The sequence below is a fragment of the Pagrus major genome, chromosome 4, assembly GCF_040436345.1.
Source record: "Pagrus major chromosome 4, Pma_NU_1.0".
NCBI classification, from domain to species: domain Eukaryota; kingdom Metazoa; phylum Chordata; class Actinopteri; order Spariformes; family Sparidae; genus Pagrus; species Pagrus major.
The window spans coordinates 16,669,153-16,685,550 of record NC_133218.1 but is presented as its reverse complement, the minus strand read 5'-3'; the positions used below and the strand labels follow the sequence as shown (position 1 = coordinate 16,685,550).

General features: G+C 39.4%; 2 protein-coding genes across 2 annotated transcripts; both read right to left on the bottom strand.

Annotated features, from left to right (window-relative positions):
* Positions 1–4,333: 4,333 nt before the first annotated feature.
* On the bottom strand, positions 4,334–5,518 carry socs4 (suppressor of cytokine signaling 4). Its single transcript, XM_073465167.1, has one exon. It carries the CDS (start codon positions 5,516–5,518, stop codon positions 4,334–4,336), a length of 1,185 nt encoding a protein of 394 aa, XP_073321268.1.
* A 5,682-nt stretch (positions 5,519–11,200) lies between these two features.
* LOC140995030 (GDP-L-fucose synthase-like) lies at positions 11,201–15,660 on the bottom strand. Its single transcript, XM_073464917.1, has 10 exons — positions 15,533–15,660; positions 14,517–14,631; positions 14,244–14,372; positions 13,861–13,934; positions 12,708–12,841; positions 12,523–12,587; positions 12,265–12,331; positions 12,000–12,079; positions 11,770–11,869; positions 11,201–11,256 (listed from the first exon to the last, which is right to left on the bottom strand). The coding sequence occupies exons 1-10, from the start codon at positions 15,658–15,660 to the stop codon at positions 11,201–11,203; spliced, it is 948 nt and encodes a 315-aa protein (XP_073321018.1).
* Between the last annotated feature and the right edge of the window lie 738 nt (positions 15,661–16,398).

Here is a 16,398-nt window from a genome sequence, read left to right as displayed (position 1 = left end):
GTAGGAATGGCAGTGTGAACATGTACAACAGACCCCCGCTCTGATGCATGTGTTTTACACATGACTTTATGAAACTGTCCTGGATGAACTCAAAACCTGTAAACCGATGTTTCCTTTCTCATATCAGGATATCAGATGTATCATGAATCTCATGTAACACCAGATGTTGTATTTGAGCTGCTGAAAAATGATGCTGGCTAACTGGATCATACAAGATTACATTAATATTTCATGTATGTGGTTCAGGACGATCAATATATGTGGCTCCTGACTGTCCACTGAGTGAGCTTTCACATGTCGGCAGTCAAAGGGATCAAACGCAAAAATAGGTTTGTCTACGGCTGACAAATGTGTGTGAGATAGACATCTAAGTTCATCAGGTGAACAGGAACAAATCTCTTACAAAAATGCTTAAAACTGAAGCAACAGAGGCTTAAATATCCTGACTTTTAATATTGGGTGTATTAGTAATTTTATTAAGAACCTCCCTGTCTGATAAGCCTGCATGTGTCGCTTTGGACAAAAGCGTCTGCTAAATGCCCCTAAATGTAAATGTAAATGTAAATGTCTTAGATCAGTCTGAGAGGCAGACTAAGTGGGACTCTCCACGGCTAGTTAAGTGACCTTCCTGTGGGAAATCAGTGGCATTCCCCTTTATTTTATGATAACAATAACTATATTTATGCATTACCTTTGATTTGCTTTGCTTTGACAGACGAGGTAAAAGCAGAAATCTCCGAAACACAATATAGCAGAATAGAACAAGCCAAACAGAGGGAAGCCCAGACTGAGGAGAAGTTAAAGCAACAAGGCAAAACACAAAATGTCAATATGGATACATACAAATGAAAGGACTAAAAGCAATTAAATACAAATAAAAAGAATAAAAGCAATAAAAGGACAGTAAAAAGACGACATCACCAGGACTGGTGTAACTCCCAGCTGTCAGCTCATGTAACTCAGGGCTTAAATTACATTACTTTACATTACTGTTCACTGTGGCTCTCCAATAATCTAGATACATAACTTTTTATGTAGTTGCTTTTGTTTTCATTGTCTTTTAAATGCAATTTTAAAATGCTCTTAATGTCTTAGTTTTAATGTCTTTCCAAGTCTCTGTAATGTACTTTGAAATGCCTTGTTTCTGAATGGTGCTATATAAATTAACTTGCCTTGCTTTGCCTTGCTGTATTTAGAGTAAATTAAATCTCCAAAAAGAAAAACATTTGAGCTGCAGCTTCATGCAGGTTTCCACTGTCCTCTTCAATAGAAAACCTTTCATTTATGACAGAATTTAAAGCAACAAAATGTAACTTTCATTAAATGTCATTAAATACTGACGCTTTGGATTGGCAATGGATGTTCACTGGTAAAAAAAACCAAAACAATGATGATGACATGACAGTGAGCCAGCATGCACTATACCAGGACCATGAAAACTGATGTAGTTCAATAGAATACAGCCATTATTCATTTTATTATTTACACCTGTGCTTTTCCTGCTGGGACATGTGAAAATGTCTTCCATCATAAAGACCTATAGACCCTTTTCATGGCAGACAATTTGACTTGTTAAAGGAGGAAAAGGACCGGCTCCATTCTATTCAGCATCAGAGTAAGCCATGTCAATGAGTGGGCGAGCATGCACAATGCAGAGCCATCATTTATGTTCTATATTTCACCCGTTCTTTTCCAGCTTTGAAAAGAAAAAATGTCCAACATGAAAAGGGTCTGTTGAGCTTTTAGTTATCAGCAGATGTCACAGATTGTTGCCCTGGAAGCAGATGTTAAAGAAATCTATTAAGGGTTAAATCAGTCTTACTTTTGTGGAAATATCTAACAGTGCACTAGTCCAAGAGCCAGAAGCTAACGTGCCTGACCAAACCAGCTATAAATTCCTTTATCTAACTGAAACTGTGCTATTTTTTTAACAATGAAAGTACAAAATGGAAAACAGAGCAATGACCGACAACAGACCAGCCAATTTGCCAAGCACGTAGACGTAAAATGCTGATATCTGTATGACAAGATATAAAAAAAACAAAAAACGTTTCGTGTCTGAAAACCTAATGGCCGTATGATGAATATTTCATACCCTGTTTTGTATTCATACAACTCGCCCAGGGCAGATATTTTACACTGCTGGCAGGAGAGGGAAAGAAGCTGAATGACACATGAATCATGTGAAAAAATATGAATTTATGGGGGGGAATAATCTTTTTTCATGTCCTTATCTCTCCTTTTGCTCTGGTGAAGCGCTGGCATTTAGAGGTGTCCTTTGCCGAGAGAGGGATGAATTGTTTTCAGAGTGATACTTCAAAAGCAGCATTTTCCATACCATTAGCCTGTCTAACTACGAGCAGCATGAACGGGCATGGATAAGCAGCTGGACCATTAAACCAGTCCAGAGATGAAGAAAAAATACCACGAAAACAGCGTGAATGGCATTTAGTGGTTTATTAGCACAATATATGCCTGAAGAGGATATTGCAGTGATTCAAATACTTTGAGAACAGTGCTTATATTAAAGTGTACTCCTTCTTCATAACAGTTTTTCAATAACAATACTTGGGGAAGCTGTAGAAGCACACGTGATGTTAAAATACCTGTTTACAGGGGAGTTTTCAGCTAAGATCGAGGGGTAAAGAAGCAGCAGAGCGGTGTGAAGGCAGACAAGAAGTGCAGATGAAATCTTCCCAAACCCCTGATCAGTGCAGTTGTGCTGCCATCTTGTGGCTGCAGGGAAGAATGCAACCCCGTTAAATAAAGTCCTAAGAAGAAGAAGGTGACATTTGTGATGTTTATGGTGCTTGAGTACTTGACTAAAGTTATCACCAATGTCTCTTTTTCTGTCATTATCCATTACTCTTTATCTCATTGCCACAGAGGACTTGAACCCATTTTGTGCAGCAGATAAAAAGTCAAGCAGATAAACAGTCCTTTTGTCTTGATTGTGCCGGACTCCACATCCCCATGAGGAGGCAAATGCATCAGGTGATTAATCACAACCTCCATCGTCACACAAAATCTTTTGGGGAGAGGTCTGGTAGTGAGACAACAACAGTGTTAAAGGATTTTCAGTGATATAGCAATGCTGGAAAGGAACACACAGGTTTAAATGTTTTGTTTAAGTTGGAAAGTTACTGAAGAATTAATAATATCTGGATATTACTCAATGCAGTTGGAGTCTCTTTATATGTCTAACCTTTGACAGCACCGGTTGTATGCAAGACCATGGTAAAACATTACATTTTTATGATTGTATGGTACATGAAAGGAGGTTCGCTCTCAGGCGGGTACCATAAAAGGTGCAGATGCTCTAGTGGCCACAAAGGAAACACAAGCAACTCTGATTGAATTGAAGTCAAAAAGAAAATGAGAGTGACTTCAAGAGTCAATTGCCGCTAAAGGTGAGGGTTATTGTTTATTCTGTTAGTGGTTGTTGAGAATCCTTACTACATGAAGGATATTAAAGGATAAGTTGACCCAGAAATAAAAATTCAGTCATTATCTACTTCTATCTGCTAAGTTTTGTAATCCACAAAACATATCTGGATCCAAAACTGATTTGAAAAGATGATATTTACACCCTTTTTAAAGCGAAAATCTTCACTTCGCTGCTAAGCTAAAAAAGCATTAGCATGCACCCCATCTGAAGTGGGCACAAAAGCTCGACTGCATATTGAGGGTGTACAATCTTGGAATCTTGGGCCTTCCAGAGACTTGGATTATGCCAGATGAGCTGCATAGAGCCATTTTATTTTTGTATGCATGTAGTCCCCATCTACTTCAGTTGTTTAGGAGAATGCTGCAAAGCTCCAGAAATGTTTTGTGAACTAAGAAACTTCACTTAACTTTCCATAGGCATGAGGGTGAGTAGATAATGAGTGAACTTATCCTTTAAGGTAACTATTCTTAACTTTTAATTACTGTCTCAGTGTACAGTCATCACAGTCAGCTGTATTCGTTTGCCATCAAGTCAAACATGGTTCCAGTAACTTTCAATATTTCCGGAAGCAGGAAACCTAAATCCAGGCTTCAAACCATCTCTTGGTACTGAAGGAAAATGTATGAGACATTACGTCCGTGTCTTCGTACAGCATGTGGATTCAGGCTTGAAGAGAAGGCTGATGATTTCTTGGATGTTTAGTTTTCCTGTCTCTTGATGCATCAAGACCAACAAACATCTGGTTCTGCATCTTTTAGTCCTCAAAGAGCTGCAAAAGCAAAGCTACTTGAAATTCAAGAGTGATATTCTTGCCCTTTTGCTAAGAGAACCCTCCTTTGTTTATCCTATCTTTGCCTTCCATGGTATGAGGCCTGCTTTGGACTGTCACACAGCACAGGCCCCATCACATTTAATGTGGTATTGTCGCAGGTAGTCCCTGAGCTGATGTGGCAGCGGCAGGTTGTCAATGCCCTGGTAGGTGGTGCAGCTACAGACCACAGTCCTGCACAGGTGCTGCAGCGAGAAAGGGAAGGTCCTCGATAGCGGCCGGGAGAGGAGCGGCTCAAAGAAGAGGCAGGTGGCTGGGTCACTGTAGTGTCTCAGTAGTCCTGTCACGCTGGGATCCCGGTACATGCATGGGTCACGGACGTCAAAGCTGAAACGCTTGTCGTTCTGCTCAATGCGAGCGTGCAGGGATCGGCTGTAGCGACGGAAGCTGACCGAGAAGAGGAACTCATCCTGGGCGGAGTCTCGGAGCAGAAACGTCCCCTCTGGTTTGCCCTCCAGCAGCTCCTCTGCCTCAAAGCGGTTCAGCACACCCCAGTAACAGGGGCTGTTGTTGATCTGGAGGAGATCTGGGACCAGGACGTAGTCAGTGTGGCCGCAGCGGCCCTCTGCCCCACCATGAGGACAAGAAGGGTCCCAGTCCTCAAGGCTGGTGCCTCCAGGTCCAGGAGAGCAGCAGATGTCGTCCCAGGAGAGAGGGGTCTGTGGTGGGGAGGTAGAGGAAGATGAGACATTGGGTTTGAGGGGGGTTTCCATGTCCTTGAGGGCACTTTGGTGGGTGGCGTGATTTTTAATAAGGTGCCAACATCGGGCCAGTTCAGATTTGGATGAGAATGGACACTTGTCCTGCATGAGCTCTGATACATGGATCTTGCGTTTGGACCAGAAGAGCACTGAGAAGGGTCGTGAGGAGCCTGATGGATGGTGATGATGATGATGGTGATGGTGAGAGCGCAGAGGAAGACACTGGCCCACAGCATCCTGAAACTTCTGCCGCAGAGAGCGGCGGGACAAGGCCTTCCGACACACTACATCAATGTCTGCAGACGTCAATGCTTCCCCAAGAGTGCTGCAGCTACACTTCCTCTCTCTGCGCCGCCTCGGACAGGATGTCGACCGCACACCCAGCTCCTCCGTCCCGTCCACCTCCAGCCCCCCTGGACTCGACCCGTTGCGTGAGCTCCGGGATCGTTTCTTCCCCTTCCAAACATAACTGTCTGCACTCCAACTGCGGAGGCCACATTTAGGACGCGTGTCGGAGCCTCGTGGCTTCTTCTCTGACATGGCTGCTTCCTCTTCTCAATCTGTGACACAAAAACAGACATCGAGTCATAACAGGATTAAAGGACCATGTCACCTATTATTAAGACATTTAAGAAACAAGAAAGAAGACATTTAAAGCAACATTATGTAACGTTTTTGTGTTTACAACAGTAGTTGTGCACTCAGAAACTGTGGGGGGCGCCAAATCACACAAAATGCTAATTTCTACATAATGTTGCTTTAAAATGTAGCTATACAGTCTCGCAGCTGCACTGATAAAAGGAATGATAATACTTTATATAAAAGATTTATTAACCCTTTAAGGGCATTGTTCTTGCCTAAGATCTGTTAGCTGCAAAAAATATATTTAACTGTTAATAAATGCATAATCAAGTATGTATTAATCTTAATAAAGCAACAACAATTTTAGTAAATGTTTAACAATGATATAATATGTATGTTAAACATTACAAATGTGTTTGGGTAATAACTCATAAGACTTCTAGTCTAGAAACTGTTAAGTTTCTCTTAAATGCTTATAAATGTCTTATAATCTAACAATAAATTGTTTATGATGCTATTGATAACACTTATGAGGTCACATATTAACACATAATAATGTTAACAAGCATCTTATAAACACTTCAGACTAATTATTCACACTGGTTGCAAGGTTTTCATTTAGGTGCACCAAATAAAACATTTTAATTTAATTTCTTGGCCTGTGATGTAATTGATTGTACGGGTGCTAATACATGTTTTTTTCCCATATAAATCACACGCAACAAGAAACAGCAAGAAATCGTGATAATCTCAATTAATAAAAAATAAACTGATGAATTTCAGGCACACCGGGGGCGACCAGTGAAAATGTTAAGTCGCACTAGACAGATTTTTGGGTGCATATGTGACCAAAATGGCTGCACCCTGGAGCCCTGTTATGAGAGCCTACTCTTATTACAAGGACCTTAAAATAAAGTGTTACTAAGAAGCTCTATTGTACCAAAAACAGCCCATTTTTGTGCCACAATGATCCATTTTAGAAACGTTCTCTTTTAGTTGGGACTTTAATGAAACCATAGACAACATCCTGAGAGAGCTCCAACTCTTCAAGTCGATGATATGAATTAACTTATTTTTAAAAGCCACACTAGATTATTTACGTTACACCCTCCATAAAAAAACAACCCCTTGAGAACTCGCTCTAATCTGTGTGCAAGACTTTTATCTCATCAACTGGTACAAGACTAACAAGCTGATGTGGAGTCCTACTGATTATTTCTGATCATCTCCAGTGGCAAGAAATCAAATTAAGACTGCAGTTCAGAAACAGCCTGCAGACGACAATGGAACAGTTTCCGCAAATCCAAGGAAATTGATTTAAGGGAAAAGACTTTTCATGCTTCATTGAAAGAGCTGCTTCCAAAGCTGTTGTTTTAACACTAAAGTTATAGTCTGGGCACAGGTTTGCACAGATGGTCAGTGACAATACAAAACAACAATCCAAGCAAACTGAGCAGACTTTGAGCAGCAGTAGGTTGGTAATCACTCTCTGTTCTTATCAACTCTTTGACGATTAATGAAAGAGATCATCTTACCTCCCAAACTGTGTCAGAAAGACAGCTCTACGTCCATGATATGACCAGTTGTTCACTGCACATTAGCCGACATGTGTGACTAGCCTGCAGCCTCTCTGGCTCAAACAGACAGCAGACTGTTCTGCTTCCTATATAATTATGATGCCAAATCCCCAAGAGGGCAGCAGTTTCCTCTCCGCCTGGGCTGGGTCTGAATGAATGAGCGGAGGTGGAGTGGGGTCGATGGGGTGGCAGGGGAGGGTGGTCTCAGGTTAATGGCACTGAGACATCTTCCTCTCTCTCTCTTACATCTCCTTTACACGTTCATTGACGGATTCCTAAGATAAAAGATAAGCGGGGCGGCCGGAGAGTGCTTTTTCATTCACAAAGTGAATTATTGCTGCTTGTAATTCTATTTCTGCATGCTGATCTGACTTGTTTTAATTTCATCAGGGGCAGCTTAAGTTAAAGCATCAAAGCACATTTCATGGGGAGCTTTAAATCTCTTTAGGTTTGACTGTGGAGGATGCCGAACTACAAACAGATTAATCCTCGGTTTTACTAGCAGCCTGTCTAACAGTGCAGCCCGGTAGAGGAAACAACCAAGCATTTTAAAAAGCTTCACCTATTGATTGAGTAACCTTTGAGGTTCCCAGTTAAAACTTCCAGCAAGTGCTGCTGAAAGGACTCATCTGTCAAGGTGATGTCATACACACAGCGTGCAAGTCCAAGCAGCGCAACTCGCTCTGGATGACATTTTGGAAGATCTATAATTCATGAAACAAATAGACTACATCTATCAGACAAATAATATTACTCCCAGTGGTTTAGTGTGCACGCCTGGGTGTGTGTGTGTGTCCTTTCAGCTCCAACAGATAAAGGATAGTCATCAATAAATGCCTGACATCTCAGATAATGTAGTGACACTCAACTTCCTCTTAACTGAATATTTAATGCTCCTCACATTATCACACAGCCCAGCAGGATGATAAGGCCACATGTTCTGGCAAACAACCAGATCAATTTATCTGACTGAGAAAAAAAAAGTAGAAAAGACACTGAAACTAAAACGTTGGACATTCAGCTGAAATGATTCAACATCACCAGGAAAAAACAGCTACCCTACAAAGAGTTTAGTTTCTTTTGTTCTGAGATATCCATCTGCTGCATCATCAGCTGTAATTATAATGTAATCTGATTACATCAAAGCAGGACTACTGTTTACTTGGAAACATTTTATCATCTTAAAGATTCTCAGAAACTCACTAATTACCGCACTCTCCATGAAACATTCAGCTTCTTCATTGAACGACAGCACAAATTGATTTTGGTGGAATAATGGATTGGAGAAAAACATGCACACACTCACACACACACAAACACACACACACAGAGAGAGAGAGAGAGAGAGAGAGAGAGAAACATTTGTGATTTGAAGTGAAAGACTCAAAACACTAAATCAAAACGGGCATGGAGTAAAAATAGATTTTACAAAGAAAAGAAAATAAGCTTAAAGTTTACAGAAATATGTTTCGATCGTTGTTTTCTTAAGTCACAGCGTTGTTTTCTAGTCTCATTTCAATACTCAGTACTACATCTTAAATACATCAATCCAAAAAGCAGCACTACAACAAGCCACTAATAGTTATAGTGTTCGAGTTTCAACTCAAAAACTGCAATAGATTCTATTGTTCTTATTTTTTCTTCATTTTTAGAGACCCAGTATTGTGTTACACTGAGTTAACTCAGCATTGTGTTGGTGCTATATTGATGCAAGCTGGGTGAAATTTTATCTCGAGAGATCTTTAGTGTGCTATTTTTAATTTTAGAGGCTGTTGAAAAGAACATATGAAGAAATTGGAGTTGGAAAAAATAGAGAAAAAAATCATTAAAGATGCCCTGAAGAGATGATAAATCTGCCATACTTGCAAAAACAATGTGTCTTTGACATGATCTGAACAAAAAGACGACATTTTACAGGTCCGGAAATTTGATGCCGGGCAGGAACTAGTTAGAAATTAAGCTGCAACAACTCACTTTAATTTAGTGGCCTGCTGAGGGGGACATTCAACAGAAGCTAGTTAGAAGTCAATGGTGCTATATGTGGAAAGTAATGTTTACTCTTGAGGTACAAAGTGGTATTACAAGACCAACGGGCCAGGGCTAGCTGGTTAGCAGGCTAACTTCAGTAGGCATCTCTGCAACACGGTACATAGACGTCTCAACGCTGATGTTTCTTCACACGCATATTTTAACCTAAAATTCTGGCCAAATCTTTAAAGTGTGTCAGCAGGGTGTGGTGCACAGTTTTGTCCAGGAACTGTCTCCACCAGCGGGTGGAATCAAGTCAGCCCATTAACCTGCTGCAGCCTGGACTCGACCAGGGGCTCGTATCAGTCCACATTACAGAGGCATCGATCCCAGGAGCAGCACAGCCAGCGGGAGCATTTATGAATAATTGATGCTGCTCTGACAGAATGGAGACTCCGCTCTTCTTGTATTTTTAAATGAAGGCTATTACAGTTTTAATTGACATTTATGCAGCTGGGAGGAGAGAAACTACTAAATGCATGAGTTACAGTTTCAGAGGCAGTTTGTTTGCACTCAGCATTGGAGGCACATATGCACTTCATATCATGTGATTCAAACCATGAACCCTTGACCAGTCTGAAGACACCACGGAGGAAGAACATGTCTGTTTGCAGCCCTGATCAGGACAATATAGAGGAGTTAGAGGTTGGAGGGGTAGATAGGGCTGTACTTGAACTTGTGTACATTTACGTACCTGCTGTTAACATTTACATTTGCATGGATTTTTAGGGAAATGGGTCACACTCCTCGTTTCCGGACTCACCTGTCTGCAGGATCACAGGTAGTTTGGATCCTCATTGCATCCCAGGCCCTGTTTGACCATAAAGACTTTTACTGTAACCACTTCATAGAACAAGCTGGGAAAGTTTGTCATATTCATCAAGGCTGCCTTTTGTTGACCGTTTTTGTGAATGCGTTCGTCCTTGAAACATCACTTCATCTCTGTGTGTCTGCTGTGTCTGTGTGTGTCTGTCTGTGTGCGTGTGTGTGTGTGTTGTCTGACAGGCGGTCCGTTCATGTGAATTACAGAGATGGTAAATTGAATCAGCAGGGAGTCTCTGGCTCCACTGGTCTCAGTTGTTTCCATTGATCTGTATCAGAAGACTCCTCTGACCAACAGCAGCACTGCATCTCTCACTTTAGATACCACAGGGTCTTATTACATCTCACTTAAAGAAATATTCCACCATTTTTCGCCATTCTGCAACCTGAGCTATCAGACATTTGCCTCAATGCAAAGTGGAAGATAAAAATATCCTTGTGTTGGCTCAGGTTGTTGAGTTCTCTGGATTGTTTTTTTTTTATTATTATTTATTTTTTATTACAACCCCAGATCCCCCCAGATTGGAACGCTGTGTAAAATATCAATAAAAACAGAATGGAAACAAACTGTCTTTACTGACAACATGTTTTACGTAGCTTTCCTGAGCACATGTAATATCCTTTTTACAATCCCTTTTCACAAAGTCGATCACCTTTATGAGGTTAAACAATAAATATGTTGTATTTGTACTATTTGCAATTAAGTATACCGTATCTCAGAAAAGTTTAAGCAAATTACCACATTCTGTTTTATTTGTTTTAATTTAAATACTTCAAATACTTTGCTGGTCCACAAAGGTTCTGGTGGCATTTATCAAAAAATAGTAGTACAGTAGGGAAACCTTGTTAATGCTCAGTGAAAAACCACTCGAGCTTGATGAAATGAGTCTTTCTTAGATAGAAACCTTTCAAATAAAATGTAAAATCTGTTGCTTTGTAACACTCTTCTCTTTGTACACCATCTGTTATTTACAGTTTGTTTTGATGGTGTGAAAAAAATGGTAGTTTGTCATTTGTGCACGCGTTTAAAAGAAAAAACACATCCATGTCACCTCCCAGGCTCCGTATTAATGTGAAATTCCTTTCAGAGAATAAAATATGATACTAGACATTATTATAAAGTTTATTAATACACCAGTTGAACAGTGTTAACAACTTCCTTGACACCAAAACCAAAGAACAGTGTTAATTTTCAGCTCAGTGTTTGGTCACTTCATGTCCGGGCAATGTCGTAGTTGGCCACAAACCAGTCACAGGTCATCTTTATAGCTAGATGGAGAGAGCACACAATAACATTTAACCTTCAGCAGGTGCAGCGTTCATGCAAATAACCACTCAAAGCTCTCATTTGCATGTCAAGTCATTTGAATCCAGTCAAATCAGTTGTCATGAATAAAACAATAGACTAGAATAATGTTAGAACTTGTCTTAATGTTAGATTTAGACTAAGTGGTTTGGTGCCTCAAAAGTTGTCTTTGTGCCCTAACATAACCAGGTGGTTTTTGGTATCTAAGCCATATCAAGTACTTTAGGTGCCTACAAAGTAGTTTAGGTGCCAAACCTTAATCAAGTATTGATGCCTGAACCTAACAGAGTATTTTTGTAACCTAAACTGAATGAAGCAGTTTTTGTACCTAAAGTTTACTAAGTGGTTTTGAGACTTAAACCTAACCTTTATGCTAACATATATGCAGCCCTATTTGATAAACTTAAGTTATTTTAATGAAAAAACAACAACAGTACTTATTTATCATGAAGATGTACAGTAAAGTGAACTCAGACCTTCTTGAAGAGGTGTAAAGGTGAAGTCGGGGAGGTAGCGTCTTAGCTTGGCATTGCTGGCTGTCTTCTTTATCTGGCCATCTGACAGGGTGGTGTCAAACTGACATTAGGGGTCAAGGGGAGACCTGGTTTTACCTCTGTGGGTTTTGAGCTAAATAGGCTAAATACAACATAGCATAATTAGAATTAATAACGCCGTGTAGGACCACTGGGGGCTGTTGAAAGGATACTTGTATCTTGTCTTTGAAGTCCAGAGCATCTGCGATCATTTCCACAGCCTCTTTGATCGAGACCTCATCCTCCTCATTCACTGAAACAACAGTGAATGAATGAACTGCACATGTAGTGACTGTGTCTCATACCTCTATGTTTTGAAGTAGTATCTTCCCCTATTTTCTCTGGTGTATCACACAATCACAAAGATTCATGATTCTTTCATTAAAGATTCACAAAGATGTGCAGAATATTGGTGGGTGAACACAGCACTGTACTCACCAGAGAGGATAATGGGTGCAATTTCTTCATATTCTCTCAGGACCCAAACAATCAGGCGGCCCAAGTCCTGAGAATAGACACAGATCAGGAGACTCAATAGACTTTCTTAGTTGACATTTATAAAAGTTATCATACTTATTTATTCTTAATCCAGTCACAGATACATTTGGCCCATGTCCATCGACTAAAATCTAAGGAAAATGTATACTTACATTCTTAAACACATACTGTACAGTTTGTAGCACACACACATCATACCAGAGAATAGATGAACTGTCTTCTCGGAGCTCCAGTGCCACAGACAGTCACAGGAGTTCCTTCCACTATGAAAGAGACATGAGATAAAAGACTATAACCTAGTTATGGTCTGTGTTTGTATGTGTTATTCACGACTTACACTCATCTTGTGTGTATCAAGATGGACAAGTGTGTGATTTACTCACTCTTGGCCTTATATGTCTTGTTCATCAGTGCTGAAAGTACATGACCATTTTCTATGTTGAAGTTGTCATAGGGACCAAAGACGTTTGTCGGAATTATCGCTGTGTAACGACGACCAAACTGCTCGAAGTAGGCCCTGTCAACACACAGACAATCATGCAAAGTAACATAAATGAATGCCTTTCAGCAGGTGTCAATGTTTGTTCGATCCCCCTCAGTAATTCAAATGTGTGGAAGTCATAGTTGCCCACTTTGAACCTCTCAACTCCAACAGTAAACAAACACAGCGTTAGATGGCATCTTCATAGCTCGAAACTTGAGAGTCGGATTTTCTTTTCTAGCACCCAGGTGTCCGTAGTCCACAATGTTATTTGCACCCTAACTATGATGTATCCTAAACCTGACCAAGTAGTATTGGTTCCTAAACTTAACCTAGAAGTTTGGGTACTTACACCTGACAAGTGGTTTCATTGCTTAAATCTAACTTTTAAGTTTTAGTGCCTAAACTAAACGAGTTTGGGAGCCTCAACTTAACCAAGTAGCATTGTTGCCTAAACCTGACCTACCCAACTTTTTAATATTGGTGCCCAACTAAACCAAGGAGTTTTGTTGCCTAAAGTCAACAAAGTGGTTTTGGTGCCTAAACCTAACAAAGTAGTTTGAGTGCCTTAGTTTAACCAAAATTTTTGAAGGCTACTCCCAGTTAGTTTTGGTGCCTGTTAAAGCTAATATCAGTAACTATGTGACTGATCAGGAGCTGCCTCAACAGCCATTTGTGATGGATGAATGCATTGGGAACACCCCACCCCCTTGTTTACACCACATAGTGAGTAAGTAAGTAAGTAAAACTTTATTTATATAGCACTTTTCTAAACACTAGTTACAAAGTGCTTTACATCAACAATAATATAGATTAAAATCAAACCACAAAGGAAACACTAAGCAAAGAGTCATACAATACAAAGCATAGAGTCATGCAGTACAAAACATATCAATCAAGAAAAGCAAAACATAGTCCAAGTACATGTAAAAACAACAAACATACAAAGACAACACCACTAGAGATCCACACTCACACAGATGCAGCCTAACGACCATAGGAAGGCCAGCCTATAAAAGTATATAACTCAGTGAAGGAGTTACTGAGCTGCTTACCTGTTTTGAACATCAATCATCCTTTTGGCATAGGAGTATCCAAAGTTGGAGTCATGTGGTTGTCCATTGTGTATCTATAACAGATGGGATTTACATTGCAAATACAGTTACGTCTATGCTGTTTTTTGGATTGTCCTATTTGGAAATCTGGGACAAATGAATGCCAGATGATTTTGTAACCTTTAATTTCAATTACTTTTTTCTTTATTTACAGTACATAGATAGCACATTTTTTTCTCTAACAAATAACCCCATGAATCTCCCTGAAATTAAGCTTGAAACTTCCTTTAAAAAGTAACTGATAAGTATATATATGCTGAGTGTTGCTAGAAAAGAGTGTTAATGTTCATACAGTAGGACCACTGGGTAAATAAAAAGCTTACCATGGTCTCATCAATGGGGTATGTGGTTTTGTCAGGGAAGATACAACTGGACAGGCAAGACAGGACCTTGGTGACACCCATCTCATGGGCTGTTTGCAGTACATTGTCGTTGATTCTGAGGTTGTCCCTCTGTGAAGGTGTTAGACTGTCATTGACTGTCATTGACTACAGTTAAAAATGTAGATATTTACAAAAGACACCAGCTTTACAGTAAGGTTAAAATATATTTTCCTACAGCATTCATTCATGTTCTGTATGGCAGCATTATCTCACCAGAAAGTGCATGTTCTCCTTCATGTGGAGAAATAGTCCCCCGACCTTTGCAGCGAGGTGGATGACATGAGTTGGACGATACTTCTCGAACACAGCCTTGGTCTGCCCAACATCTCTGTTAATGTTTTAATACCAGATGTGTTTAAAGTTGGATAGGAATTGGAAAAAACATACAGGTTGGAAGAACGAAAACTTTACATTTGTTTGTCATAGCTTCACAATCTTAGAAGAAGATAGACATAAACCAACAAGCAGCAACCCATCTAAAACAGCATGTCACTTGAAGAAAAGTGCTTTTTATTGTTCACATTTTTATTTGTGGATTTTTTTTAGGTGACTCAAAAATCTCTGGTGTTGTTAGTTATAAAATGCAGAGAGTCCTGCATTCAAAATCCTGCATTCAAAATTTTACTTACGTTAAAGTAAAACAACATTAGAATCAAATATACTCTGAACGTGATGGTCCATTACAGAATACCGTATATTATCTTATTATATCTAATAGTATTGGTATTATGGTTATATAATTATCTTTATATGATAATTATTATTATAATTGTTATATTGATTACTAATAATGACTTCTGTATTAATATGTAAATGTTTCAATGTTGCAGCTGATAGCAGTAGACCTTTTTTTACAAGCCTAAATATACTACTGGGTAGCTCGTGAATCTTACCCCACCTGGTGATCATCTTATCATATCCATAATCTTACATTAAAATGTTTTTGTTTATTATATTTTGTAATATTAAATTTAATCTACAAAGTAACTCAATTTATCAAATAAATGTATTGGAGCAAAATGTACATTTGCCTCTGAAATGTAGTGGAGTAGAAGTACAAAAATGTACTTAAGCACAGTACTTGAGTAAATGTACCTAGTTACATTCCATCACTGTCTGCAGGTCTTGAGTAAATGAACTTAGCTGCATTCACAAATGTGCATAAATTATATTATTAAAATTTGTTTGCAGGCACACTCGGGTAGAAAAGTTTAATTGAAATAACTTACAGTAGATCAGCATCCTTGGAGGAGAGGAAGATCCACTCCTCTCCCTCCAGTTTCCCACCTTCCTGTAGGACCACATGCTCGATGGCTTTTCCCACCAACCCAGATCCACCAGTCACCAGGACACGCATCTGCCCAGTGTTGATGTCTGACTCCATTTTCTGTGCTGGTTGGTCAGAGTGACGGAGACAATTACACAAGAGAGAAACAGGGCCAACATTTCCTTATTTACACTATCTTTGTGCATATGAAATAGTAAAAAAACAAAAATAAAAAGTGCTTAGGTAGAAAAGCAGTCTATTCAAAGGGCGAAACGCATACAACTACATAAACTGGCATAATATTCAAGTGTATGGCTTTAAAAACTGTAATAAACTATATATTACTAGATTTAAATCTCACTGGCGACATTATGCATTAAGCCTCCAAATTTAATCATGTCACAAGTGGTGATGTGTGAACTGTAGGTTGTTATGAAGTGTAAATATAAACACTACATTTTGTGTGTGTACAGGAATGAGCTGAAACAAACCACTGATATGATCTGGTTAGCATGTACAGTAACCTAAGCCCACCTTTATGACAATACATATAATTTACAGTAAAAGTGTGGAAAGTGTTTAGGCCTTCTTAGAAGAAGAACTTCTGGCCTTATTTCTTAAATTAACAGCTAATCTGAAAGCTGTACATTATTTGTGTTTCCAATTAGTACTTTTATTTAACAACTTCTTTACTTCAGTGTAGAGTTTAAGACTGTTGGAATGTACCTTTTCTCTGCTATTTTTACTCAAGTAAAGGATTCGAGTGCCTCTTCCACATATCAATACACAAATATGTTTGTGTGCATCATATGCACATAGTTTTGTCGC